At 41.5% G+C, this 27,970-nt stretch overlaps 1 protein-coding gene across 1 annotated transcript in view; it reads left to right on the top strand.

Annotated features, from left to right (window-relative positions):
- The window catches only part of LOC141003409 (adhesion G protein-coupled receptor L3-like), a 207,784-nt gene that overhangs the window by 47,700 nt on the left and 132,114 nt on the right, over nucleotides 1-27,970 (top strand). Inside the window, exon 3 of the mRNA XM_073474740.1 lies at nucleotides 8,384-8,603. Coding sequence (XP_073330841.1) covers nucleotides 8,549-8,603 — 55 coding nt within the window. The 5' untranslated portion in view covers nucleotides 8,384-8,548. The remainder of the gene's footprint in view (nucleotides 1-8,383; nucleotides 8,604-27,970) is intronic.

Below are 27,970 nucleotides of genomic sequence, written 5' to 3'. Positions count from 1 at the left end.
CCTGTAATTGAGCTGTGAGCGGAGTCCAGGTGGAAGCCATTTGAATTCCCTCTGGTCGTGACCATTGTGGTTCCTTGTGACACAGTCGTACCTCTCATTTCCAGACCATTTACAACATATTCTTGCCATCGGTAACACTCACTCTGCAATCATTATGCCACCTCAACACACCGTAGCAATTTGTGGTCAAAAACACGAGCACAGATATGCAGGACCAGATGGAAGGCGGAATTAACATTGTAATCAACTCTGTCGAAAGTGCATGCTGCATGATACATAATGTATTGCACATTAGGCTAGCCAGGGGTGCTATGCAATTCATGTTTTAAGATTTCATTATATTCTGTGCACTTGGCTCAGCATCAGATAATGATATTGAAATGCATGCGCCATTGGGATCAGTGTTATTGACATTGGAATTTGCTGTACCTCTGATTCAGAGTCTGAGCTGAAATTGCTGTTGTTGTTTGCGTCTCTCTCTCTCTCTGTGTGTGTGTGTGTGTGTGTGTGTGAGATTTTTTTTTTTCTCCCTCCCTTCTCAAATCTGGCAGGGCATTGGGAAGTGTCTATTGGAAAATTATGCAAATACAGTTAGTGGGAATACAAACTTGAGGGAAATTGAGACCTGAAAGAGTCAAATACAAATAAAAAGAAAGTAAATGGAGGTGTTTTTTCCGAGCAGATGCCCTCCATACGTGGCTCAGTTAGGGACAGGCTGTGCTGAAAAATGATAGCAGTAATTAGAAAAATGGCTCGGTTCGGCTTTGTTTCACGTGTGAAAGGGTGCGGCCTGTATTGTGTTTCTTTGTATGCTGTAGAGCTCATGTTTACAGCGCTTCATGTGGTTTGCAACTGTCCTTTGGCCATATGTCGTCCATTTTGAAACTGGTAAATAGGCTTGCACTAGATGTACGGCCATATAATTGTTAGCCAATCACTGAAAGCAATTATCATTTCAATCAGATATATTTATAGCCTCAACAGAGTTCTTTCACAGTCTACAGCAATGATACTGCATGATAGCATACTATTTTGATAATCAATCAATTGTTTAATTTATTGTTACAGCAAAAATGTCAAATATTTTCTGATTTTAGCTTCTTAAGACACTTTGGGCGTTGGGGAAATTTTGATGATCATTTGTTTTGAACATGTTTTTCAATTAATAAAATAAATGTTAAAATAATCATCAGATTAATTGATGATGAAAATTGTCATTAGTTGTAGCCCTAAATGTATGTACCAAATTCCAAATATTCCAGTGACCCTCGTGGTGGCTCTGGTGGAAAAGTCACAAGGATATTTTTGGTGTACCATTACACTTTGCTGTGTGGGTACAATAAAAAGCAATGGGATCACATTATCACACACTGTGAGGAATCATCCTGTAGCCACCATTGATCAAATCACGACAATCAACCCAATAATTGTGGAGCTATTTCACCAAAAAACGAACTACCAGGCCTTCACTAAAGTCAGTTGACTTTGTGAATGAGAGGACCTCATTTCATGGCAATCCATGGTACTGGTCTGGTCCAAAGTTGCAGGACTGTGCTGAGGCTGGAGCACTATAGATGAGGTCATGCTTTTTTCATCACGTATCCATCATACCTATAACCCTGCCAATACTGTCAGCTTGTATTGTTAAAAATTGCTCTTGTCAGCATAATACATTGGTTATATATCGATACAGCTGTCTAAAAAGGAAATCCATACAGATCGCTGGATTTACCTTTGAGGTCACAGTGTTTTTAATGTATATCTCATAACTCTGTCTTTGTCATATGGCAGTGAGAACCGTGAGTACTTCTGCAACATGCACAATGCTGTTTAGTCCCCTGCAGTCATGTGATGTGCCGCCAAAATCAAGCCTGGCCGCGGAGTGACTTGCAGTGTTTGTGGGCACAGCGTTCCAATCACTCCGAGGTAGGTGATTAATGGCCAACAGGTAAGGTTGTCATGGTAACCTGCCCACCTGAGCCGCTATAGCAACAGCAGCTGATGTGAAGGCTGTACGTTGGATTCACTCGCGCTGCAATTCGTGACCTTCAAATATCAGCTGATATCCCTTCTACTCTACATCTTCATCTCTGTCTATGCATCCATTTCATCCGTCTTTTGTATTCATCTCACTGATTTTCCTTTTCTCTCTTTCTGTCCTCCTACTCTCTTATCTACCATCCCTCAATCTCTTTCGTCCCCGTCCCCCCCTTCCCAATTCTTGAGAGTCCATCCCTCTCTCTTTCCTGTCCTCCCTATTTACCCCGTCTCTTCCTCTCCTTCGTCCTTTGTCTGGGACCCATTTGTGCTGCATTAGGCAAGATATGCTGAGAGAGAAAGAGAGAGGGAGGATAGAGAGAAGGAGGACATGGAAAATGGATAGTGTCTGAGCTTTGCATTATAATGGAGAACTGTCTCAAGGCTTTAAAACGACGCATCTATCTGCATTTATTCACCCAGCTGTACGTCCACTCAGGACTTTCTGCCTTTATTTTTCTCTCTTGTGGGAATGTAACCCATTCCTATGGTATGGTTGTGTACTGTTAAATATTTGTAATGGTAACAATTGTCTGCAGCTAAGTCGTTTTTTATTGTTTGTGCCAGTAATTTCCTCTAATGGATTGTGTTTGTATTGTCTTGCATTAGGGAAGTGTTTTGTGTCTCACGAGGTGTTGCAGTGCCTTTGCGCGCATGGAAGGGAGGAGGGATGGTCCCATTATTTAACCCAAGCCATCAGTCACACTCAACAAGCCTATCATATAGGGCCATTCAGAGACTGTGGTGGCTAAAGTTAGCGCTATTATCTGCCTGTCACTGGCTAGCTGTGTTGGGGTCCCTCGTGGAAAACCAATTGTATGAGTGAATGCCTTGCAGCTCACGTTGTCAAGCTCCAGGGATGCGCACAGTGCCTTTAAAGAGCAGCACTCTCCATTTACCTTCAGGTTTTCACACCTTTCAACTCGCATTAGAAAAGCATGATTTTCACATTTCTGCTGTTTAGCGTTATAAAATTGACCGCTCAATTTTAGGGTTCGGAAGCTCGACCATGCGGAAAAAAATAATCTTCACCTCCTAGGAGGGAAGGATCATCTCGCTTTTTTAATCATCTCTGCTCATCTCCTAAGATTTCCGAGTGAGTGCTCGTCAATCAAGCTGTGTGCAGACAGTGTGCTTGATTAATATTCATTTTATACGAGACACTTCATTTACATGAACACACTGTCTGTCTCATAAAAATTACCAAGTCCTCCCCGCTGCTGCGATAAGCATCTGGACATGAAACAGTTGAAAATCTGAGACATGGTACTTAACCCGGAAACAGGATCCCACTTCATTGCATAGTGTTACGTGGGACGGCTTAAAGCAGGCGTGACTAGTAACATCATACTTACTGTGCCCCCATCAGATAACACAGAGGATCAAGTTTCACTTAGTTTCACAAGCATTGTATGGAACGCGTCTGGATTAATGAAAATCATCTTTGGTTTCCTCAGGTCAGGAAGTGACAGATGGAGAAAATGCCCCGAGGTGGAGCTGTGCATCAGTGTGATGACTATCTCACTGTTTACATTAGGGGAACAGGAATGAGAGTGCTGCATGTGAGGAAATCCATCGCCGTCATTAAAAAGACTTGATATGAAAATGTATAGTCAGAGCAGACATTATATGAGAAGATGAGCGCTGATTAAAAACATGTTCAGACATGTTCAGATATATTTCAGTGACCATTAGAGACGCACACAGGCTTGGAATGAAATCCTCTTCATTAAAATCATATCAGTAAAGCAGAAGCTGGAGTACAATTGACTTTCTTCAGCAAGATCTTTGCTAATCAGTTAATTGATTCAGTGACTTTTTAAGTGAAAATGCCAAACCTTCCCTTGTTCCTGCTCCCCAGCTGTCAGTGTTTGCTGCTAGTCTTTGTGTGGTGTTTTTGTAAAACAAAGAATTGTGGATTTTGGACTGTTGGTCAGAAAAGTGTAATATTGAAAACTGCAGGTATGATCGGGCAATATAATTAAATACAGAGTGAGGCAGTAGAAACTAGGCCGTTTTTTTTTGGTTGTCTACCTGTTTAATAAATGTGGTTGTATTGTGGCAAATCAATAAGCAGGACTGCTTATGGTAGGGCTGCAACTATGATTGTTTTCATTATCGATTAACCTTTTAGTCCATAAAACGTCAAAAAACTGTGAAAACTGCTCATCACAACTTGACTCATTTGTCCAGCCAACAGTCCAAAACCTAAAGCCTCTTCATTTGCTATCATAAGTGACAAAGAACAGCAGCAAATCCTTACATTTAACAAGCTGGAGCCAGCAAATTGAATTATTAGGATTTCACGCACTACAGTTGATATATCAGGAATTTTTTTTAATGACCCCTCGTTCTTCTAAAACATCTTCATATCTTTTCAGAATGGATCAGGGCTCAGCGATGCTGCTCAGCAATCACAGTGGGGAGACAGTGACTCATATGTAAACTACTAGTTGTTTATTTAAGTATGAAAAGTATATGTAAAAAGCATGTAAAATAAATGGCGTACTGTATTTCACTCCTGACAAACTCTCAGTTGAGCACTCGGTAGAAAGAAAGAAAGAAAGGAAAGGAAGCCTATTTACAGGCTGGCCAGGCTGATATAAAATATATAAAATGGCCTCCAACAATTTTCCATGAGAGAAATTACACTGTAGCCGTGACAGGCAGTGCAAAAAAGGCCATGTATATTATGTTTTTCAGGTAGAATGTATTTAGGTTTCCAGCTTGGCCCTCCAGAGGTTTTTATTTCAGGTGTTGTGTCATTGACATAGCGCAGTCACACATCGTACCTAATTGCAACATAACACGTTTGACTCTCACCCAATCCGAGGAGCACAGGAGCGTTATCAGTGTCAACATACTGTAGCGGGAGGTGTTTAGTAGTAAATCAGCGGAGCCAAACATCTTCTTTTCATTTTAATGTAGGCATCTTCAACACCTCTCCAGAAAGGTGTTTTTGTCATCTCCAGCATCGCCACACGTGAATAATGAATTTATATTTGTACTTGTAGCACATGTATGAAAAAAAATCCTATATATTTGGCATTTTTTAGTCTCTATTACTCAAAAGCTCTTTGAATGCAGACTTAATTTTGGATCGAGCTAATAGGTTCCATTTCCCTCAACGCTCTTTGCCTCCCATTTGTCTTTTTCTCCGAGTCACATGATTGCTGCGAGACAACATATTCCCCCCTCCCCGTGTTTAACTACTGCCGTTACCTTCTATATCACCCAGCTCCGTTTTGCTTTAACTAGATAGAAAAGTCAATTAATTAAATCTGTCAGGTTTCATCTGGGCCCCGTTGGCACGCGCAGGATTGCTAAAATAACAAAAAAAACAACATCATCACTGATTAGAAAAAAGGTTGCAGGAAACCGCGAGGCAGTAATGAAGAAGTCTCCTTGATGTGGCTGAGAACAGAAGCCGCGGTCGCTGCCGCTGGGCCCGCTAAATGTTGGCCAGCTTATCTAAGGGAGTTATACTAAATCCCCCTCAGAACAAGTACCCTTGAAACGTCAGCACCATAATGTATCATAAGGCTCCTTCTGGAATACAAGACGAGTTGGCAATGCCGGACTACTGCTCTGTCTTTTTTTTCTTTTTTAACTTCCTCTTTTTTTTTTTTTTTTTTTAGCATTGAACAGGGTCCAAGCCCCTTTATAAATATGTATTTTCTGTTCTTTTTTGTGGTCCCTGTACCTAAGCCCACACGTTTTTTTTTTTTTGTGTGTGTGTGTTTTTTTGTGAGAGCAAATTAACAACTGTGATAGCGAAGTGTTTTTCTTTTTATGTGATAATTTCTAAGTAACACCTGTGCAAGTAGTTTCTGCTTTAACGGTTGCGCTGTGAGATATGGCGCATTGGAGTCTCACTCTCACACATACACATTACTTGCCGACTATATATTCTCATTGTCTTCACAGCCTCCATCATCTCCCGCTACTTCCTGATCTCTCTCATTTTTTTTTTTTTTTTGTGACAGTAGGGGTGCCAACTTGCAAAACAAAACCCATATGCCAACAATCCTTCCATGAATGGATGATAGAATGTCTTGTTTGATATATATATATTTCAACATGTTGTTGTGCCTCCTTTTCAGTCCGTTTGTCTGCCACTTATTTCAAACTTGTCCTACAATATAAACTTCAGGTCCAATTTGCCTCTTAGACAATGTGTTTGAATGTGATTACTCCTGGAATGATATATATTTTTTGTCAAAGGAGTCAAAGTATCTTATTTGACGTCATAATGTATTTAATTCAGCTCTCCTGCAGCTGTCAGAGTGTTTTATTAAAAGTGCTGTTTACACACAAGGATATTTCTTTGATCAAATACACTCCCGTACACTGCTATTTTAATGTCTTTAAAGTCCTGTCACCATATGTATAAATATATATACAAGGAATGAAGTCAACAATATATCATATGTGGTTCAGACAAGGTTTTAAGGCTCTAGTTTTGTTCGCTCATGGCCTCCTGCCAAGACTTTACTGATGAGCACCCCGACCTTAACCTCCTAATATTGCCCAAATGGTCTGTTTATGCAGAGTCTCATGATAGGCTTGCTGCCCTTCTCTTAAACCCATTAATATCTGCTCAAAAGAGAAGAAAAATCTGATTACTCTAATGTAGGATTTTTTTTTTTTTGAAACGGGGGATTAAGAGCGCGAGAGTTTTCGAGATGGGGGAAATGCCGCTGCCACCAAAGAATTCAGTGCGCATAACTTCATATGCTGGAATGGCTGATAAAAAGGATGGAGGTGTATTTAACATGTAGTGTTGGTATAATTTGAGATCTTGATGTCAGTCAGCTTCCCCCAGTGGCTTGTCCTTTGATGCAGTGCTAACGTTTTGACCTTTTGTAACCAGATTTTCTGGCATCCCACAATGGAATTAACTGCCTGCAATATTAAACTCAGTGCGGAATGCCTAATGTGCAAGGATAAGCGTTGTGTGTGCGCTCTTTGGCTTGTATCATTTTGCAGAGATTATATTTCTGCTGCAGATCATGGTTGATAGTGGATAATAGAGGGGTTTGGATTGCCTAATCATTAAAGCAGACTTAACCTTAATATCATGATACGGGTTTGATGGGGATAATCTCATCAGAATATAGATGGAGAAAAAATTCTCCTCATCTGACGGTGTTTTTCTGTTTGAGTCATCCTTCACTTACGGGATGTGGAGTTGCAAACTTCTGCACGCTATTTTTTTTTTTTAAAGGGGCACTATGTAGTTTTTTGGGAATAAATTTTAATCACTTTTATGCTAAAATAAACAAACAAATAAACTCTCTTTGTTTTGATGACTAAATAAATAAACAAACTGACCTTAAAGGACAACACAGTTTCATCCTGTTTTACTTTGTTTATATTTGGCGGACCCTGCCACCATTCTAGCTTCTAGCACCATTCTTATCACCTCATTAATGTTGTAAAATTCTGAGTTTGTATTTTGTCTTGAAAAAATTACATAGTGCCTTATATCGACACATTCAAAAGTGTAAATCTTTCAGCAGTCACAAGCCAACACTACTAAATCACATACGATGTCTGCAATTAATTTTATCTCAACGATGACTTCATCCAGTGTCAGGCGTGCACCGCTGACGGCTCTCCCATGAGCTTTAAAGGAGGTCAAGGGTAGCTGCGGCTCGTTCAGCCCTTCAGAGCGTAGCTGTTTAGCCATTTTGTTGACATGAATTTTGGAGCGAAGCCTGTGAGCACAGTAGTCGTTTCTTAGCCCGTGCGGGTACGTACACAGGTGCAAAGACTCAAACTGTGAAATTATGGCACATGCCCGCAGGAAAGGGGAAAACACCGCAGAGATTCTTATGTCAGTTACCATCAGGTCTTGCAGGAACACACACAAGGTCTGGAGCACATATGCGCGTGCAAGGACGTACACGAGTTATGCACCACACACATGCATAGTTCTCAAAATCCCAAAGCAGTGTGTGCTTCACTGCTCTCTCCTTGTCGCTCTGTGGGAGTGATTTGTTGGTAAGGTGGGGGAGTTAACACATTGATGAGCAAACAACCACAGAAAATCCCAAAATACATTCAGTGGTTCGCACCGCCTTAGTGTTTGGTTGATCGCACCCGGTATGAGTTCAGATGACTGGAGATTGAGCAACTTGCACCCAGTCACTTGATGACAACTTGAAACCCACGATGCCATAAGGACCATGCATGAGGATGATAAAGCTGTGGTGCATCCATCTGTTGTGTTTCTTTACTGGAAAAGACGCCCATTGTTCCTGTAAATGAACGAAGAACTCATTTACCTAAAACTTCTGTGCAGCTAACACGTATGTTTTTTTTGTGTTTTTTTTTCTCACAGATTTTCGACAGCATCTGCAACAGCAACTGTACTTGTGGTCTTGTGGGAAGAGTGGCGCGGTGGAGGGAACCGTGCCATAAAGGAAGCACCCGATTCGGGCATTCGCCAGCAAAAGACTGACCTCAATTGGGACCTTCAGCAGCGGGGCGGTAAGAGGAGGAGGCCATGTGGACCGCACGCTTGCTTGTCCTCGCCAGCCTCTTCGCACCAGCCGCTCTGGGTGAGTTTGGCTCATCAGAGCCTGTGCGTCAGTGTTTGTATCTATGTGATGTGTGCAGATGAAGGCGCAAAAACACACCTCTTGTATTTTGTGACTTGCATAGTTTGAGGCCGTATCAAAATTTCATCCTTTTGCTATTTAAGTGCCAGAGTCTGTCAGACAACTGCGATAAAAGCCTCTGACTTTTTTTGTCAGTCTTCTCTTCTGCGTCTGTCTTGCTCCTCTCGCTAATTAGCAGTTTTTTACTCTCTAAACCCCCTGAAACTTTTTTTTTCTACACTTTTCTTATTTGCGCACTCTGTCTGTTTCTTTCTCTGATTTCCTACCTATTTTTAGATCTGTCCCTCTTTCTCTTGTCTCAGTCTCTTGCTCTTCTGGCGATTGGAAATGAACCGAAATTACTTTCAAAGAATCATTAACACTGCTTTGACTTTGTGGCGCTTCCTTGTTTAGGATAGCGAGAACAGCGGGAGAAGAAAAAAAACCTTTTATCATTTCACGCATTAAGATCTTAAGATTAAGTTGCAAAGTCTTTCTTTTCCCTTGTCTCTGTAAACGGAAACCGCTGTAGCTCTGCATCGCTTCTCTTTTGGCCTTTGGTGGATTGTTTAAAAAACAAACTAAATGAAGTCATTTAAATTCAGATTAAAAGACGTCAGTAGTAGAGGTCGGGTGGTTTCTTTGTATGAAGAAGTGTGTGTGTGTATGTGTGCGGATTGGGTGGTTGGTCACAGTCAATGAAGGTTTAGATGTAGGAAGTGTGGGGAGTGGGATCCATAAGTGTTAATTCGATATGGGTAAAATCATTATGGGAGATTTGAAGCTAATTGAATAGTTTTTGTGCTGTGATATCTTCGCAGGACGGTGACTACTGGGCTCGCCATGCAGTGCTAATGAACGCTGACTTTCCTGCCTCGTTAGTTTTGCCTTAATGCTCAATACAAAGAGGTCAGGGGACAGCGACATGTCATACATCTTCTTTAGAGAGCTCTTTTGACCAGAGACACTATGGAGAAGCTAATTTCATATTAGTCAGCCAAAAGAGCTACAAAGAAGGACTATAAGGAGTAAGGGTTGCATTTTTAAGCTAGGACGAGAATAAAGAAATAATTTTGGCTATGAAACCACCAAATATCCTTGGTGTTTGTCTGACTTGTGAACCGACATTAGTGTTCTCCAACCTATTAGCATTTGGATCTGACTGACGATGTGGTTACTGGTAATTTGATTGGTTCAATATCTTTTTTGTTCATAATAATGCTTCAATTCCAATGGCTACACAGGCAGTTAACCAGCTGGGGACTGATGTTATATGCCGCAGTCCCATCTGTGCACTCCCAAAGAGCCTCTGTGCGTTAATTCCGTGTCTTAATTGAAACCCTGGAGTAACATACGGAGGCCTGAGGTCACAAGGCTTCCCGTTGTTGTGAGTCAGGTCATTTGCCAACTGGACCCCATAACTAAAACTAATTAGAGCCCCTCCTCTCTATAATGTGGTGGACATACTTAGTTTTTGAGAGAGAAAAAAAAAATTAAGTCTTCTGGAAATCAGTGCTAATGTTGGCAAACCAGGCTGACTAGTTTCCTCTTTCCTTACGGAGGCTAGTTAGCCTAGCTTTCAAGCTCACACTTTCTGAGTGGAAAACAAAATAAACAGCACGATGGATCATTCCAAATGTTCAGTGGAAAAGGACAGTTTTGATAATGGTGAGCTAATGCTACATTGGATCGTTGACAACCTCCATCTTGTATTAGCCTAATTTTTGCAGCTATAGAAGGTCACAACACTCAACACTCAAATATCAGTCCCCCGCTGCCAAAAATCTTTTCAAGCAGTTATATCCTCGTTCCAAAAACCTGAAAATACAGACAACTGCTGCAGTGTTGTTGGAAAGCGAGGAGAATTCACATTGTAATCCACTTTAAATCCATACAGTATTAATCTTACAAAACTGCTAGGTGAGATGTAGGTACGTGGTGCCCATTACCAAACATACTTTAAACTTATATATTTAACTATCTATTGCATACCAGTACAATTTATTACAAAATGTACACAGATTTGCTGTGACCCTCTATCAGTTTCAAGGTACACAGTCCTCTGTTAGGAATGTCACACAGGCCCATCCATGCAGGAACCATATAGTAGACAGCCTTATTGTTTTAACCTCTTGACCTTCTATTTGATTAGCATTGACTCTAAAGTGCTGTGTACAACAGATGTGTCAGTCACACAGATTCTCCTGACCTATCCATGTGAATCTTCAGCGCATGTTCAGCTGTATTTTCAGACATTATTCTCGTGTTTTTCTAATGTTTTTGAAGAGGTATACGCTGCCTTCTAAATAAAAATCTATTGTCCACAAACACCATCGAATCCAAAAGTGCTCAAGCATGTCTTTGGATTAGGGAGATGCATATCGATGCTCCATTTGGCTGGATAAACTCTTACTGGAGGACAACCAGCCTCAGCCAATTAGAAAGTGTCAGGGGGGATGGATGTGAAGTGGTTTAAAGAAGATATATGTCTGTGAAATGCGGCTGAAACGTGTCCGCTATAGACACCCTATAACCGTTGTGGTTTATTTAAAGGCGTAAGATGTGTTTTAGCATGTTTGAGCCCATTTACAACAAATCTAATACACTTCACATTAGTGCAGTATTGCTTTTTCCATGCATACCATAGTTTTCTGGATTTATGGTACCATTTTCCTATCTTCCAGATTGCCATTGCGTTTAGCTCATGTCAGTATGGTATGAAAAAGTAGGAAAAAGCATCAGTCAATTTTGGAAAATGGTCAGCAATACAGCAATGCATGTGTGATTTGTTACAAATGGGCTGAAACGTGCAAAAACAGCTTCAAAGTCCTTTAAATCAATCATTCTGTTTAGTTTCTCATACCCAAACAATCAATCACTCATCGATCCTGCAGGAATAGGTGACATCGAACTGACAAACCATCTAGTAGCGGTGGCTTTTAGTGCTGTAAGTAATGCCCTGAAAGAAGAGTGTTTTGGATGTGACATCCCGAGTAAATAATATGGCAGTTTTATTAATAAAACGCAATCATTTAACACCCAACCCAACCCTGATGCTATAAGTGGACACAACCAGATGTTACCAGTGAATTGTTCTGCAGCTGGGGAAGCTGCAGTGGGAATATTCACTGCGGTGTCATTGTGCATGTTTCTCCCTGAGAGTGTTGGAAATGTGTACTCCAGGGGATGCTGGCCTACTTTGGGATATATAGCCCCTTTTGTCTATACACAAATCAGGCACAGGCATGCACGGATGAATGGATTCAAAAACAGGGAATAGCACTCTTTCTATTGACACACATGCCAATATTCCCATTTAATAATCACTTGTGTGCAGGCACATGCACATGTGGTGTGGGCTGAGAGCCTGCATTGGGAGCTTCACAGCGTCCTGTCCTTTCTTGTCTTTATTTGTATGTCAACACGTACCAAGCTGTCTGACACTTTACTCTCATCTGAGGAAAATGAGGAATATTTCTGGACAAGTGACACCGCACCGACATGAAAATAGTCAATGGTAGAATGCAGCCTAAGGAGCGGTGGGGGATGTGTGGGCGGACTTATGTGTGTCTTGTTTGTGTGTTTGCTCGTGTATCAGCTTCAAGTTTCCTTTTGTTTGTGGTGTGTGTGTGTGTGTGTGTGTGGAAGTATAAGTCTTGCAAGATTAATAAAAAGTTATATCACAGATGCAGTCAGTGGGTTGACAAATAAGTAAAACGCATCCTTGTCATTGCTTTGGTAACAGTGAATAACAATGGAGAAGCAACGTCCCAAACACTCAGGCCATGCCTGAGCAGCACATTAATCATGTGTTTCTGTGCACGTAAAATGCTCCAGGAAGGATTTTATATTCATTCCACTTAATACTACCCCATGGAATCTGAGACATAGCGGCTATAATGGATGACGGCTCATGGACCAATCCAGGAGACGAAAGCGTGAAGTCTGACACATATTTTTCATGGTCAGATACTAGTGCATACATCAAGCCGGGAAGCAGATCACATCCTGCCGGGGTGGGATAGGTACGTAATGAGGGATGGATGAGACGGCCAGGCAGATGTGTGCCGACACATCTGCTCAGCATATGTGTGTGTTTGTAGTTTTTTTGAGCTTTCTGAACAATGCCAGGTAAGTAGCAATTCTGCAAAATGGACCAAGACAGACAAGAAACAGGTACATATAATGTCCCTCTTGCGTTTTCCTTTCATTTTCTCAGCGTTATCCCTAGTTTGTAAAAGAAATCATGATTTCATGTTTTGCTTCCTGGTTTTAAGGGAAGTTGAAGAAAATGGACAGGAGACACGGAGCCTGATAGAAAAAGATGATGAAGAAAATTAGCTTTCCAATGTGATTAGTGAACAGATACCATCAGGTGGGTCACATTACAGGAAAGCTATTGGGGGAAAAAAGGCTGAATTCTGATAAAAAAAAATATAAAGTAAATTCGAAATAAAGAAAAGAAGACGAAGCACAAAAATCCAATAGCTTGCACAAAGTTGAATCCATGCCAACTTGCACCTCACAAACACCTTCTGTTGCTCATGTAGAGCCATCCGCATCAATATGCTAAGGTTAGCCTTATCTAACCAAACAAGAGCATTAAACTCCAATGTCAGTCTCAGTGTTCCCGTATGCGATCCACTTAATTAATCTTCTTGTGCCAGGGCACCGACTCCATCCGCCAAGGCATCCCTGGATTTGCCTAATTTGCTTAATTAATTAAACAAATGATTTATTTGAGCTCATATTTCAAAGCGGGAGAAAGTTCTTTGTAGAGCCTACTGAGGCATGTACTGTTTTGTTGTGACTGTGAGATGCCTCTTGAAGCATTGAAAATAAGTGGGCTTTGGAGTGGGTGGATGTCAATCATTTATTTGCAGCAGCATAATGTACGGGCAGACACAGTACCTCAGTGCAGCTTGTAAATTATGTATGCATTTGCATGCGACGTGAGATTAAGGAAACTTTGAACAGTGCCTGTGTTGTATGAAGGTGAGGAAAGAGGATGATTACCGTATGATGACTCTTTCTCTCCGGTGAAAGTAAACAAGAAAACAAGTTTAACGACTGTAGGTTTTGTGCAGCCAAATTGTCAATGAGAGGAAAACAGGCCTTTTTGTATGTTACAGCATGAGGTGCAAAGCGAGTGGGAGGTGGAAGGCTTAAAGTTGCAGAAGTGAGCCAAGAGAACTTTTTCGAGTGCGTGCCGATCTCGACTCCCCCCTCACCGTAACTGCAGGTGAGGTGCAGTTGAACAAGGCACTTAATCTCAAATTAGTCAAATAATGGTTCCTAGTGGTAGGCAGGTGTCAGGCTGAGCTCCAATTTTAAGCACAATCACATAGCAAACCTATTTTGTCATTACCACAGCAGGTTTTAAAGTGTTTCAGGTCAGTATTCAGTTCTTTTAGATCTCTTACCTATTATGCGCCGTTCATAACTGTTTTGCATATGAGCGTACCAAGTCTCCATCTGTCTTTTGATTTGCATTATTATGGCCAGATATTGTGCTCATATGGTGCGTGTGCATTCTGCATACGCATACAGTGCATGATATTTACATATAAAGAAAATTAAGTGCTAAATTACTTCATACAAAACATATGTTGTGCTATATCTGTGTGACAGTGGCTTAAAATCATATAAGACAAAATAAATAAATAAATAAATAGCTGAATGTTCATATACAAAATGTTTAACTGTCCACTTTTTTCAATGAATCAATGCTATCATGCTAATGTTTAGCAGGTAATGTTTATTTTAATGTGTTAACATGTTTACATTTGTGAATTAGCATCAAACACCAACTAGTTGTACTTGGAATGTCATTAATTATGCAATTAGTAAGACATAAATGAAAGTTTTGGACAAAATGAAGTCTGACCCAATGATGCCACTAGAGGAACAGTTACTACAATTCATCCTGAGGGGTACATGAATGTGTGTGCTAGGTCTCGTGGAAATCCAGCCAATTGCTTTTGAGATATTTCCGTCTGGACCAAAAGTGGTGGACCGCTTGACATCGCCATTCCCAGAGCTGCACCGCTCTGGCGAAAAACTCTTTTTTCCAGCCTCGTTTATGTGTTTATTTTGTTAGAGCTCAGTGCTAGTTGTGCAAGATAGTACGCCTCATTCAAACTAGATGAGGGTTTGATAATGCGTACAACATCCTTCAAACCGGAGCTTGGAATGTGGAGTGTTCTGCACATACTGGTGCAATAAATGTCAAGGCAAGGCCACAAAAGTACTAAACAGACGAAAGGCAGCAACACAGCTCGTACCCGTTGACATTAGCGCGTCCCTGGTGCACGGTCACTGCACTTGATCTGTGCAGGCATGAAATTATAGCTCCTTACATGATGATAAACATAATTCAGTTTAGTCTATAGCTTTATTTATTGTATTGAGCACTGGAGGAGTGTTCTGCATAGAGATCCACAGATTTTGATCTAATGATAGAGAAATTTATCGCTGGCAACATGTACAGTTAAATAATTTTGTTATTTGACTTCCACATAAAAGTTTGATCGCTTTGAAAATGGTTTTGATGATGTTCTTAAAGACGCCTCGGGTTTAATGCTTCAACAGATCTTCTTTTTTAGTTGCCTCTCTTTATTCCTGCAAATGGATTATGCTTTTCCCGTAAGCCACACAAGGCTTCCTGAAAATAGATAATAGTGTTGCACTTATGGAAAAAATTACTTCGATTTTATACCTACCCTTAGGGTGGCCTCCACAGTTGTCATTTGGATGCCAGCTTATTCCATAGCCTCTTTCTGAATGCTAATGTTTTTTGCTTTTTGTATAGCAGTTTTACCGGGTCTCTTGTTGTCAGGACATGAGACGTTAAATGAAAGTAATTACTCTTATTTAAAGTAAATAAACTGCTTTAAAAATCCACTTTTTTGTATTCCGTTCCAGTTCTCACTTCCCTGATATCCCCAGTAACATTTTGTGTGGCATTTGGCATGGTGCTCAGAAGTCCCCTTCCCTTTTTATGTTCTTCTGTAATGAGTGAAAAATCAATACCTGCTTGATATGGGGAATAAAAGAATGGCCTTTGCTGCCCATGGCTTCCGTAGCGAATGCTTGACATTGCCAAATTGCTGTCAGAACTTGCAACCGAAGAGGAATGAATGACAGCAACATTAAGAATGGCAGGGTGGGGTTAAATACCTCTGCATGTTTTATAGGTGTCCACAGTGGGACCTGTGTATATCTTCCAAATAAATGAGCCCGACTCCCCATTCATTCAGCCCAGTTACACAGGCATAATTTGGTAAGCGCTGAATGATGCCATTTAAAGTGGACTTGCAGCTGGCCGAATGGTGTTTAATGAGGACAGATATTGACAGCAAGGTCAAGTGGCAGTGGATGCTGGTTTACATTAGGCCTGCATAATGGGCGCGTGTGCGTAGTGCATGTATATGTTTGTGGTGTCTGGCACAGCGGAGAGAGAATCGCTTAGTAACCCCACAGACCAGCTCACAGGGCAAAAATGGTGGGCGTGCGATACCACAGGGTTTCCCACACTGCAGAACAGCAGGGGTCAGGCAGTAATTTGGGGTGTGGGCGGAATGTGAGGAGCAGGAAGGGCAAACAGAAACCACACAGAGAGACAATGCGGCGACCCTTGCTTTACTCAGTTTGTGAAATTAATTACTTTTTCCTTCCCAAGCCACGCGGTGAAATCTATACGAGCAACATATGCTTTCTATCCCTCGCCTGTAAAATACAAATCCAACACATGCATGTAGCTGTTTGCACATGTGACATATTTGCATTCTGATGACACAGTAGGTGCTGAAAGACTGGGCAGATGATTGCATGTTGCAATGTAAGACACTATAGCGCTGTATATGCAAATGTATCAGCTTTGTAGGATAGGCGCCCTAAGCTCTGTTCCCACCATAAGGCTTTCACAATCATGGTCGACAGTATGAGGGTGTGTGAGTGAGGCTGTCAGTCCCCTTGCCCACCCACATGATGAATTGTTACTGCAGCAGCATATGATGTTTGCCTCAAGGCTTGACTGTATGCGTGTTTGCTAATTATTTAGATTATGATCTCCGCCTTTTAGAGCACGTTGCTACTTAAATGCATTGATAATTAGATCTTTTGTGTATGTTTTTCTGCTTTTCTGTGTGGGAGAGAAGTTGCGGGGCTATCTGTAAATGATGTGCGTCTCTCCTTCTCAGATGCATGTCTAGGTCCAAGATCACAGCTGAGTTTGTAATGCTATGATATACTGCGATGCAAAGCCCATTTGATACAATCTGAGTCAGCTGTGATAGCTTTACTTTTTTGATCAGTAAAAATTTGGCGAAACTTTTTTCCTTTGTTTCTATTTCAAATACCGAAGCTTGGCTACCCTGCTACTGGTTTTGCCAACTAGCCCAGCTGCAACAGACAAATAGGTCAGTGTGTTTACTGGGGAAACTACAGCTCACAATCTGCTGTATCGGCTCCTTTGCTGACAACCTCTGAACATACAGTTAGGAAAAAGCACTCTAGCTAGCCAATTCTTGTCTCTTTTGTGGTGTGATTAAACAAATAATCCACCATAGTCCACTGACCTCCCTTCATCCCTCTGGTTAGGGATTATCAGAGCCACCAAAATCTTTATTCAGTTTTTTCGACTGAAAGAAGGCGCTTATTGGTTGCGCTCCACCGCTTTTCTCACCTCCCCCATTGAAAATCAGGTTTGTACATGATGGTGAATACATTGAAAACAGGTATGTGATTAGGGAACGTAGCCAGATAGCAGGAGAGTGCAGAGAAGAGTTACTTAGAAAGGTTGTTGACAGCCTCATCAACACTTTTTCTGAATGTCACAGAGACTTTGGGTCGGAACTGTGAATATGTATTAACCTCTGATTCTTTTAACGGTTCAGAATCAGAATCGGTTGATCTTCACTCCTACTCTATATATCTAGCTAGCAATCTAGCTAGCTAGCTCTATCTGTGTCCATCCATCTTTCACATCAGCGGGACTGTTGATGTCATTGTAGTGTTTTTGGCATTGTTCATTGACACTGAGACATGCAGATCATATGTCCAGGGAAGCTCTGACAGCCTGTGCATGCTTACCACAGCTTATTTCAATGTGGCTTAATTGCTACACAACAGCAAACAGTGAAGTGCTCTTGCTGGTTCAGAGCACCTAAACAACTAGTTCTCTACTTTCATTTGCACACTGTTGGCTAATCTTGAAATTAATAGTCTTGTTTTGTTTGGTGTGTGAAGCATTGTCGCTGTTCCTGGAGCAATCAAGGGTATTAGAGAACTGCCTTCTTAAGTACAATTGAGAAGATGGAGTGAAGCGGTACAACCTTTATTTGACCAAAAAAAGGAAAAATTGAGAAACAAAAGGGCCAAAGGATTAATTAGTTATTGTTCCTTTTGATTTATTTTTCTTACGTATCACTCGAGCTATCAGGTTGAATTTGAATGTGTCCATACACAAACAAAGAATACTAAAGATCTGATACCATTTCCCTCAAACTCAAGTCCACCACAGCGGGCCAATTATCGGCAAGATGGTGTGTGACCCAGCTCCCTCTTCCCTCAGCTCTGTCATTGAACAAACCAAGCATGCACAGTAAATGGTGATTTCATCTCAGCGAATCAATATGAAGTATTGTAAAGTCTGCATTTGGAGCAGAGGGGTGGGGGTGAGGGGTGGGGGATCAAATGATACTATGGCACAGATTAGCCCATGAGACCTTGAGGATAAGAGAGAAAGGGAGCGAGCAAAAGGGAGGTGGTGGTGGGGGGCGATACTGGAGATGGCCTTCAAAATGGCCCAGTGGCCTTGTAGGGGAATTCAATACAGCCATTGACAAAAGAAGGCTTCCATTGTGGAGGAACCAGCCTCCTTTGGGAAGCCGTTCCATTTCCTTATTAATTGTGCTCTCATTAAAATACAAGGAAGGGGAGAGGGGAATGGATAGCACCAGAGTAATGGTAGCTCTTCAGCATGGCCTTCTTGTTTGGACACATGCCAGGGTCAAGTAGTTTACAGTTCTGGTGCTTTACACTGGATGGAAAATACACTGTAGTTTATGTATTTTATGTACTGCACGTGCAGTACACACAGATGTAAGCACACATCCCTTCCTTTATCTTCATCCTCTCAGGCCCTCCTACACACAAGAACACAAATCTTCCTCACCGGACCTGACTGCATCCACTACAGATGTACATTATAAAGACTCTGGGGGGCTCATCCTGGCCTCAGTCTCACACCACAGCTGACAGCCGACATGGGAGGAGTCGTCAGTTTAGGCCATGGATCACCAAATATACTCCCTAAAGAAGCCTGTAACTCTCCGCTTAAAGGAAAAATGTTTTTGTACTTTTTGCCATCATGTCTTATCAGTTCAGATGACACTGTACTCTCTGAAGTAATTTATGTGATCTGGGAACAGGGTGACAAGTCTGATGGGGCAAGAAAACAAGCAGTCAAAAAAAACTCTGTGTACAGACAGTCAAAGTTGACAGCGTGTTGGCTCACCTGACAGTCTGTTTAAAACCTGTACGATCCTCTCACCTCTCACGGCTGTTACCCCATTGGACCGCCACATTCCACGTTCCTTCCTAGGGCACTGATTATTTTCCTGATTAATCCCATTTTTAAGTCTATAAAATATACAACACAATTTCCCAGAGTCAAAAGTGACATCTTCAAATTGCTAAAAACCAAAAAAGACTCTTCATTTGCGATGATGAACGACAAAGAAAAGCAGCAACTTACATCTAGCAGCAAATGTTTGATATTCATGCTTGAAAAACAACTGAAACGATAAATCAATTATCAAAGCAGTCAGCAGTTTCTTTTCGATCGACTAATGGATGAATCTCTAAATTTGGTGAATAGAAAGTTAGCATATCTGATAGAAAGGATGGCTGAAATACCAAAAATAATACCCCTTTTTAATAAAGTGGACTTTCTACTCTCTTCACTTTACTCGGGGCAGTACAACTTAAAATTAAATTAGTCCCCAGCAACCCGGCTACGATATTAAATTGAACATATGCTCATTTTTCTTCAATTCAAATGTAATTTCTACCCTATGACTCCCTTTTCTTCATTATAAATGAATCTGCCAAGTTCTAACGACATTTTGTGTAAAGAAAAATACAAAAGCCATTAATTATATGAATAAATGTACGTGTTCAGTATGACCTTCATTTATTTTCTTTATAACCAACCATATGTTTAATTTTTACGTTTTCCACTGCTGTCTTTGTTTTTCTTCTCCCATATGGATCTGCAGCTTTGTTAACAAGAGTTGTTTACATCTGATGGCTCTCAACTGATAAGATGTGTGTGTGTATCTGTTGCTTCTGTTCAGCTCCCCCCATTCTTGACATAGTCTAAAGCTGAGAATACCACAGTGAAGATGTCTTTTGTGGGGTGAGCTGGGGGCAGGGGCCATAACTTTCTCAGACATCTCCCTGTGCCCAAGACCCTACAAAAGACCAAGTGTGTCAAATGAGAGAAATTGCAGGTGCACATTCCCCAGTGGTGCACTCCCTCTTGCCTCCCACACTCCACACACATACAGTATTAACACTTGCAAGCACGCACACACATTCTGCCTCTGCGATTACGGCCCCTCATTTGGTGGCGGGAGGAGGCGGAGGGGGTTAGAAGGAGATCCTTTTTCACTCTGATAATACGTTCCTTTCTTTGCCACGAGATGGACGGAGGAAAAGGGTTGAAACTGGAGAGGCAAGAGCGAGCGATGTCATTCCACAGCATGCGACGGCATCAAACAATATGGCATGCCATTTTTATAGGCCGGCTGCAGATGTTTCTCAGCTGCATGTTAGCCCTCTGCGTACAATGGTGGGTATTTTGCACTGGGGTCACAGTGAAGTTCACGGGGGCCGAACTTTAACTCAGAGGTCTGGATTTCACCCATAGTGGCTTTTTGACCCGTTTCTTGTGTCGTAAATGAGTTAAATGGAATGCAAGTACATTATACATGGAGTGCAACTTTAAAAATCATGCTAAAGTTATAAGATGCTTTTTTCCCCTTGGTATCTGTATCACTTGAAAAGCTACTGTTATTATTGGTACTGGTATTGACATTTTTTTTTTTTAACAATATCCGGCCTTAAATTTAACTTTCTTTGGACATTAAAGTGTCTTAGAACTTGTATCTTTAAAACTGAACTGTAAACCATGGCCTAACTGAGGCACGTTTTGACCCTTCCATAATCCTGTAAGAAGAATGGATGCAAACTGTAGTATCCAAAGGCGTTAGGCACCCTTTTATCAAGCCCATCTAAGTTTGCTTGAGATTCAAGACTTTAATCTTAAATTAATGTATGCAACTGCTGAAGCTTCTCAGTTCTCCAGTAGCAGCTTTGCCAGATAAATTAATTGTTTTCTGAGGTGCAAGCCTGCCTCAATGTGATACTGTGTCACGCATTACGGCTCGACACCTGCTTGTGTGAAACCATGTGTGGCATGTTTTGCCCGAAATCTCGCATTCCTTCCTATCTAGTGCCTCTCCTGCTTGTTGTCGGATTCCAGCGTGCCACATGTTAAGAGTTGCGGCCAGATGAATTTGATTGGTGAGCACCGCGTACACGTTGCTTCATACATATTCAGCGCTCATTATCTCCGCACAATAACCCCGTGTCTGATACCTGTCATTTTGAATGCAGAAGAAAAGATGATCAAAGCAGATCATCATAGCCGTGTGTCTCAGATGTAGCGTAGCCACCCAGCCTAATTTCAGCAGCACTGCCTTGATTGCATATATGTGGAATGAGATTACTCCCCACTCTGTGGGTGGTTTGAGGAATCACTTTTTTTTCACATTTACCTCCATTTCAAACAACAGGATCCGGTGTCAAAGACATCTCTTTCTTCTCCTGACAACCTTTTTTTATCTCACTTTTCCCCTGTTGTTTTATCTTTCTTCTCAGATCCACCTTTACAACAATGTCACCCACACATTCCCTTTCCTCATTCCTGTTTTTCTGCTTCAACTTATTGACTGGTGGCATGTCAGTGGTAACCGTTAAGCTTCGCTACAAGCTAGCTCCTTAGCCACTGTAACCCCTCTGAAAAAACTCTCTATATTCTTACGAAATGGCCTATGAGGTGGCTCGTACCGTCCCACAGGGACAGGCTGTGGTGCCGGGAGAGGATCGACATGAGATTGAATCAGCGCTACACCTTGCCAGTGATGTTGTAGCTCAGGCAGGAGGCAGCACAACAGAGCAAGCAGGGGGCCTGATTTAAAAATTGTCATCCTTGAACGGTGTCACGTACGGAGCGCGTAGGTGTACGCGCCAGATAGCAAGACTCCCCAGGGAGAAACACCCCCCCCACCCAATGCATAATGTATTAGAGTGGGCACACATAAACACACATGTAAGAATGAACAATCCACAGGGGAGGGAACAAAAGAAGTGGGTTGCATTTAAGTACAGATACAGACAGCCTTTAATCTGCTGATGCCACCCACCACATCAGATTGCACCACCCTTTGGGTTATTACAGTATATAGGGCAAACCCCCAACCCCAACCCCCAATCCCCACTACATCTCACTGTTATCTATACTCATTCTATACCTTTGAAATAAACCTTTCAGGGATTTAGCTTAAACTAGTTTTATCATCCACCGAGGGTATGAAAAACTCTGGAATATTTGCAATAACACTCAAATAAGAGTCTTTTTTACATTTTTACTGTCTGCTTGAGTAATAATGTTGTTTTTGGGCCAGCGCTTGATATTATAAATGTGGCTCCACTGGCACAAATAATTAGAGAAATATGAAGCAATGTCTTTGTTAACCTAAAAAGAAAACAGATGCATATGCATGAAATCACATTTTAATTTTGTCATTTAAATAATTTCTTGTTCTTCATTATGTAAGTAAACATTACAGCACCGAGCTTTAATTGGTATTAATTCATGCTTTTTGCCCCTCGGATATTACACTGTGGTAAAAAAAAATTACACTCGCAGGAGAATGGGAAAGAGAATTGGCCAAGGTTTATTTCCCGCGAAAACAAATCACCACAGTGTAATTTAGTGAGTTCGCTCGGTCCTCCTCGGCGAGGATACTTCTTCTGATAAAATAGAATGCAAACAAGTTCAAACAAGGACGCTCTGAGAGCGAGCTCCAATTTTCTTGTTTTTGTCATCAAATGGCGAGAAACTGGAAAATGTTCATCCTTACTTCGCATAATCCCACATTCCAAACAAGGCCAAATTTTTTATACAGCCTTCATGACAAACAGAAAAGGAAATTTTTACCTCAAGATTTCATCAACAACCAATATGCGCTCCTTGAATAGCTGCTTTTTTCAACTTGAAAAATAAATGTGTATTATTTTTTTATCAGCCTCCACCAAATTACTGGCTATTGTGTGTTTTGATTGATGAGATGTGGAGTTGTGTTCATTATTTTGCTGTTGTCGACCGATCGGGGGTCATCTCAGATTGAGTGCTGTTTAACTGTCACCACGATCAACAGACACACACATCTTCTTCTGTCAAGGCAGAGAGTGTTACCAGTCTGGTGGCGCTAACCCTACGTTAGAGCTGAGAGTTCAACTCAATATACACTCACTATTAATACAATGATAAGTAGAGCCCTAGAGATCCATTCAGACAGCGATATTGCCTTGTTCCTATTCATTACAAGAGAATGTATTTTCTATGTGTTCTCTCATCGGTTTAACCTGTATCTCATGTAAAGGAAGCTCTGGAGCTTGTACAATACTGTGACTTGCTAGTGCAATAAAGGAAATGCAGTCAGTTGTTCACATGAAGTGCTATAGTATAAAAGGAGATACAGAGCTATACTTTACATTAGACAGTGTGTGAAGTATGTAATATTTTCAAAAGATGGTCACAAAAAACAGTGTGATTTAAAACAAAATGAAGCAAAAGCAGAACTCAAGTTAGAATTCCCCCCGGTTTTAAAAACACACTGCCTGTAACTTGAGTCTATTTGATGTGTTTTTTGTTGGCTGTGGTTACAAACAAGCTAGTCAAATATTAATTTTAGCAGCCTTACGAAAAACAGATTCATCACAAAGTCATCATCGCAGTAAATGGAGGAAAAATAAAACATCTGCTACCAGTTTTGGAAAGTTTCCTTTTAAGTACATTTATTTAAGTATCGTTTGATACAATTTTGAGGTACTTGTAGTTTACTTTGGAATACATATCATCAACTTACAAAATGGTAAGTTTTTGTCTTTCAGTACGATACTTTATTTGTACATTTTGATGGCAATATTTTTGTTTTGCCACCTAAGTAAATGCAGAACTTTATTTGTAATTAAAGCCTTTTTATATTGAGGTATTGCTACTAAATTAAGGATGTAAATACCTCTTCGAACTACACATGCATGTAGGTTTTGGATAAGCTAAGGATGCCGAAGTGGTCAACTTGGCAGCAATAAATCTAATATATTCCAACTGGAATACTTTATATTAAGTGTTTTTCCTGCTCTGAACACCGAATATCCTCCTTTTTCCTGAGAGGTTCAGATTAGCGAGGTTGCACTGCCTTTTGTCTCAGTTCACAATGCTAAACTTTTGCCGAGCTCTCCCCTCCAGTCCGCTGTTAGGCAATTCCGTCTGATAATGTGTGCTAAAAGGAGGAGTGAGGAAAAGACCTCTTCCCCCTTACGCAAGACAAAAATCAGCCTGTTGTTTCTTTTCTTTGACCTCAATTACTATCAGGGCACGTGTTACTATAGGGGCATGTTGAGTCATGCCTGCTGTGGGAGTTGTGTGTGTGCGTGTGTGTGTGTGTGTGTATCTCCTATGTGCGGCGATTGTGTTCACTTGAGCCTAGGAGGCAGCCTACAGTAGGTGGGGGCCAAGGTGCATTAGTCTGGGCTGAGATGTTCCCTTGAGTGATGTCGGCACATGTGGGTGGGTTACAGGAAGGAGGGAGAAGGCAATGAGAGGAGAGGAAATAGCAAAACGATGTCGGACATGACGAGAGCTGAACAAAGCCCAGCTCGCTGTCAGGAGGCAGCTGCCAGCTCCGCAGACTCACCTCCGGCTTGACAAAACGCCACTTCGCTGATAGGAAGCAGAACACGCGTCTCTGTTGTGTTTACACTAAGGAAAGGAAAATTGGAAAATGACCAACATTTGCACTGATTTAGCACCGAAACCAAAGGAAACTTTAATACATTTTAAACTATGCTAAAAGTTCCATTTAAATCGGATCAATTTGAGCTAATTTAAATGTACAAACATTTTGAGCCACAGTGAGGGGAATCACTGACGCATCCTAAGCTGGAGTGGATTTGACCTAAGAAACTAATGTTGCAATTTGCACAGGGAAGTGGTTTTAAACATAAGACCTTGATGGGAGACTTACTTCCCATTTCCTTATTTTTTTCCCCTTCTTGCCACGGCTATGCACTTAATGAATTGAAGTGGTGATTAATTAAAAGAAAGTGCTTGCTGGATGGAAAGACACTTCACCCCTGTGTTCTGAGTATGTGAATCAAGCCTTTATGGAGAGATGGCATGCTACTTGTATTTGTTACTCGTGTGTATGCAAACATGAGGTTATTGTCTCCTGGGAGTATATCACAGAGGGAAAAGAAGCTGCTGTGCTCTGCAGGTTTCCCTCAGTCTAGCAACCAATTTATTAACTTTCACAGTTATTAACTTTCACTGTGTCAGTACATCTCTGCCCCGTCATGACGACTATCTTTTTGATTTCATCAAGGGAGGATGTTGCGTGCAGCTTCTCGGAAGAATCGGATCAAATATTCACCCTGTGAGGAGGTTGATCCAGTAAGTTGCAGTAGTTTATTATGACTGCGCTGTATCTGGTCCTCCCTCAGAGCTAATTTGTCAACACTGAAGAGCTAATTTCCCCCCAGGCATCATGGGCAGTTTGACTGACGGTTTGAAACTCGCGTTTGTACGTTGCCACCCGGCAAAAAACACCCCATCAGTCTTTCCCCTCTGCTGGAATTTGCAAGTGCGTGGTGTGTTGCCAATTAATGTGTTCAAATGTGTGTCAGCGGATGCGAGGGGAAGCAAAACAAATGGTTCGATCATGCGCCGTGCTGAACGGATATCTGGGCCCTGTCATAATGAGTAATGCTAATTGTGCTTAGCAGCATCGTTGGTCAAAGTGTCAAAAGCCATCAAGTAGATTTGAGAAGTTTGTCACGATGGTTCCCGTGGTCGGCTCATGAATTCATCATCGCTGAGGTGCTATCTGTCATCCGGCAGCATGTCTTAATGAAACGGCTTATTCAGTCGAACTTTTTCTGAGGTTGCCCTGACCCTTTTAGCGATGCAAGCGAGAGCGATTGCGCCGGTTCCAAGCCACACATTCGTCTCACGCAGCATAAACATTGTTTAATGATGGTGTTCTCTTAAATGCTCTGTCTGCAGAGTTCTTTGACAGTTAAGTTCTTGGGTAATTTTGCACTCCGCGCAAAAAAGCCTTTGAGATTTCGCTTGCCTTAGGCCATATGTAAACGTAATTTACTTGGGAGAACAATTTGCCTGAACTGTTCCTCACTTCGAGATAAATAATCCCTCATGCATTATTGAAAATGCGATACTTTTACCCCGAGTCGCAGTTCACAAGGCTTTCTCCCCCTCGCGCCAAAGTAGTCTTGCAAATGACTTATTTTATTTTTTGCCCCCCTCCAGAAAATGTCATTTGTCGCAAACTAGGAAGTGGGTGTGACGGTTCTAATCAAATAACGGTATCCAGATTCATGCGCTAATTAATCACTAGCTCTGGGGGCCGAACCCATCCAGCGATTCTCGGTGGAAAAAGAGACATTTGATCTGTTGAATCAGCTCCCTTGCCATCTCCTCCTCCCTCTTCCATCTATCTTACATTAATTCAATGAAGTCAGAGTTCATTTGAATGCAGCCCCCCCTCTCGAACACACACACATTAAGTTTTCAGTTTGTATCATCTGCTGCGGAGTCAGAGCCTCTTTTTAAAGAATAAAATATTGTATCTTCACATTCTAATAGCCTAAACATTTTTTCTTTCCTCTTCTCGGAACGTATTTGGCACTTAGCCCGACTTTCCGGCTGCCTAATTGCAGAGAGCATTATTATTTATCGGGATATTTTCCGCTGTGTCTGAGCTTACGCACTTAAGCTGAAGCCTGGAAATGATCTAAAACCACGTTTCTCTTGTTGTGAGCCGTCACAAGTCCCCGACATGTGTTTATCCGAGTGAAGGTGGCTCATTTAGTCAGCCTCATTGTAATTGTTCATGGTGGCTGACCTTAACTCCTTCTCCCTGACACTTTTCCTTGAGAGATGAAATGAAATACAAGCTCCCCGAGGCCACTGTTTTGTTACTAATGATGACTTTTAAATGTCATTGTTACTCTGCTCCGTCTGCACTTCAATGCCCGGTGGTTCAGAGAAGGTAATGGGTCTTCGCTCTGTATCAGTGACCGAAGAATGAGCTCTGATTTTAAACAGCAAAATTCCTCCCTCCTCACTATTAAACCCACAATCAAAACTCCAAAGCTTTTCCCCCTCGGAGTGGTTTTTAAAAGCTCTGCGGGGGTGCGACATTTTCCAAATGAACATTCTCTCCCTGACCTTTCTGCTGCCCTTTTTGGTGAGTAATTGCAGTTTTTGAAATATTCATTTGTGAGTTATGTCATTTGCAGGCATCATGATTGAAAACACTGCTCTGCAGTGTGAAAGTAATGGGAAGTATCCAGTGTGACCCCTCCAGTTTGCCTTCCCCGAACTACCACTCCTTCCCCCCCCACCATATTCAGCAGTGCACTTGTCAGAGGAATTATCCATGGAGAATCGTCAGTGGAGAAAAAAAGAAATACAAAGTGCGTATAAATACTCATCTGAAGTATTAACAGGAGAGGGGGGGGAGAGGTGAGTTGAATAGAACATGGTAACTTAGATCAGAGCTTCAGTAAGACTATTTTCGGTTCTCGATGGTTCTGTCGATGATGTGTACAGGTAGACAGTGGTACGTGCGAGTGGGGCAGGATGCTGGCTCTGGCACCCGAGGAATATGAGCCCTATCAATCACCGCCTCCGAGCACAAATGTAATTACACTACAGTTGTTGACTAGCCGGGTAATCCGAGACATCACTGGCATGCATTCACTTGCTTACATTAGGGGATTGCTGATGCCCGTGTTGACGGCGTCACTCCTCTCTGATGTTTTTTTAATGCTTCTTTTGGGGACGCTGGCCTGAATCGAGCCGCAGCCTTTACAAATTTGCAAGCTTAAGCTTCTTTCTGTGTGTTTTTTTTTTATTTTTATTTTTTTAAAGTTTCTTGGCAAATCAATTA

This window comes from Pagrus major, chromosome 10 (assembly GCF_040436345.1).
Source record: "Pagrus major chromosome 10, Pma_NU_1.0".
Lineage (NCBI taxonomy): Eukaryota > Metazoa > Chordata > Actinopteri > Spariformes > Sparidae > Pagrus > Pagrus major.
The sequence above is the reverse complement of the archived record's forward strand: the minus strand, read 5'-3'. Positions and strand labels throughout refer to the sequence as shown.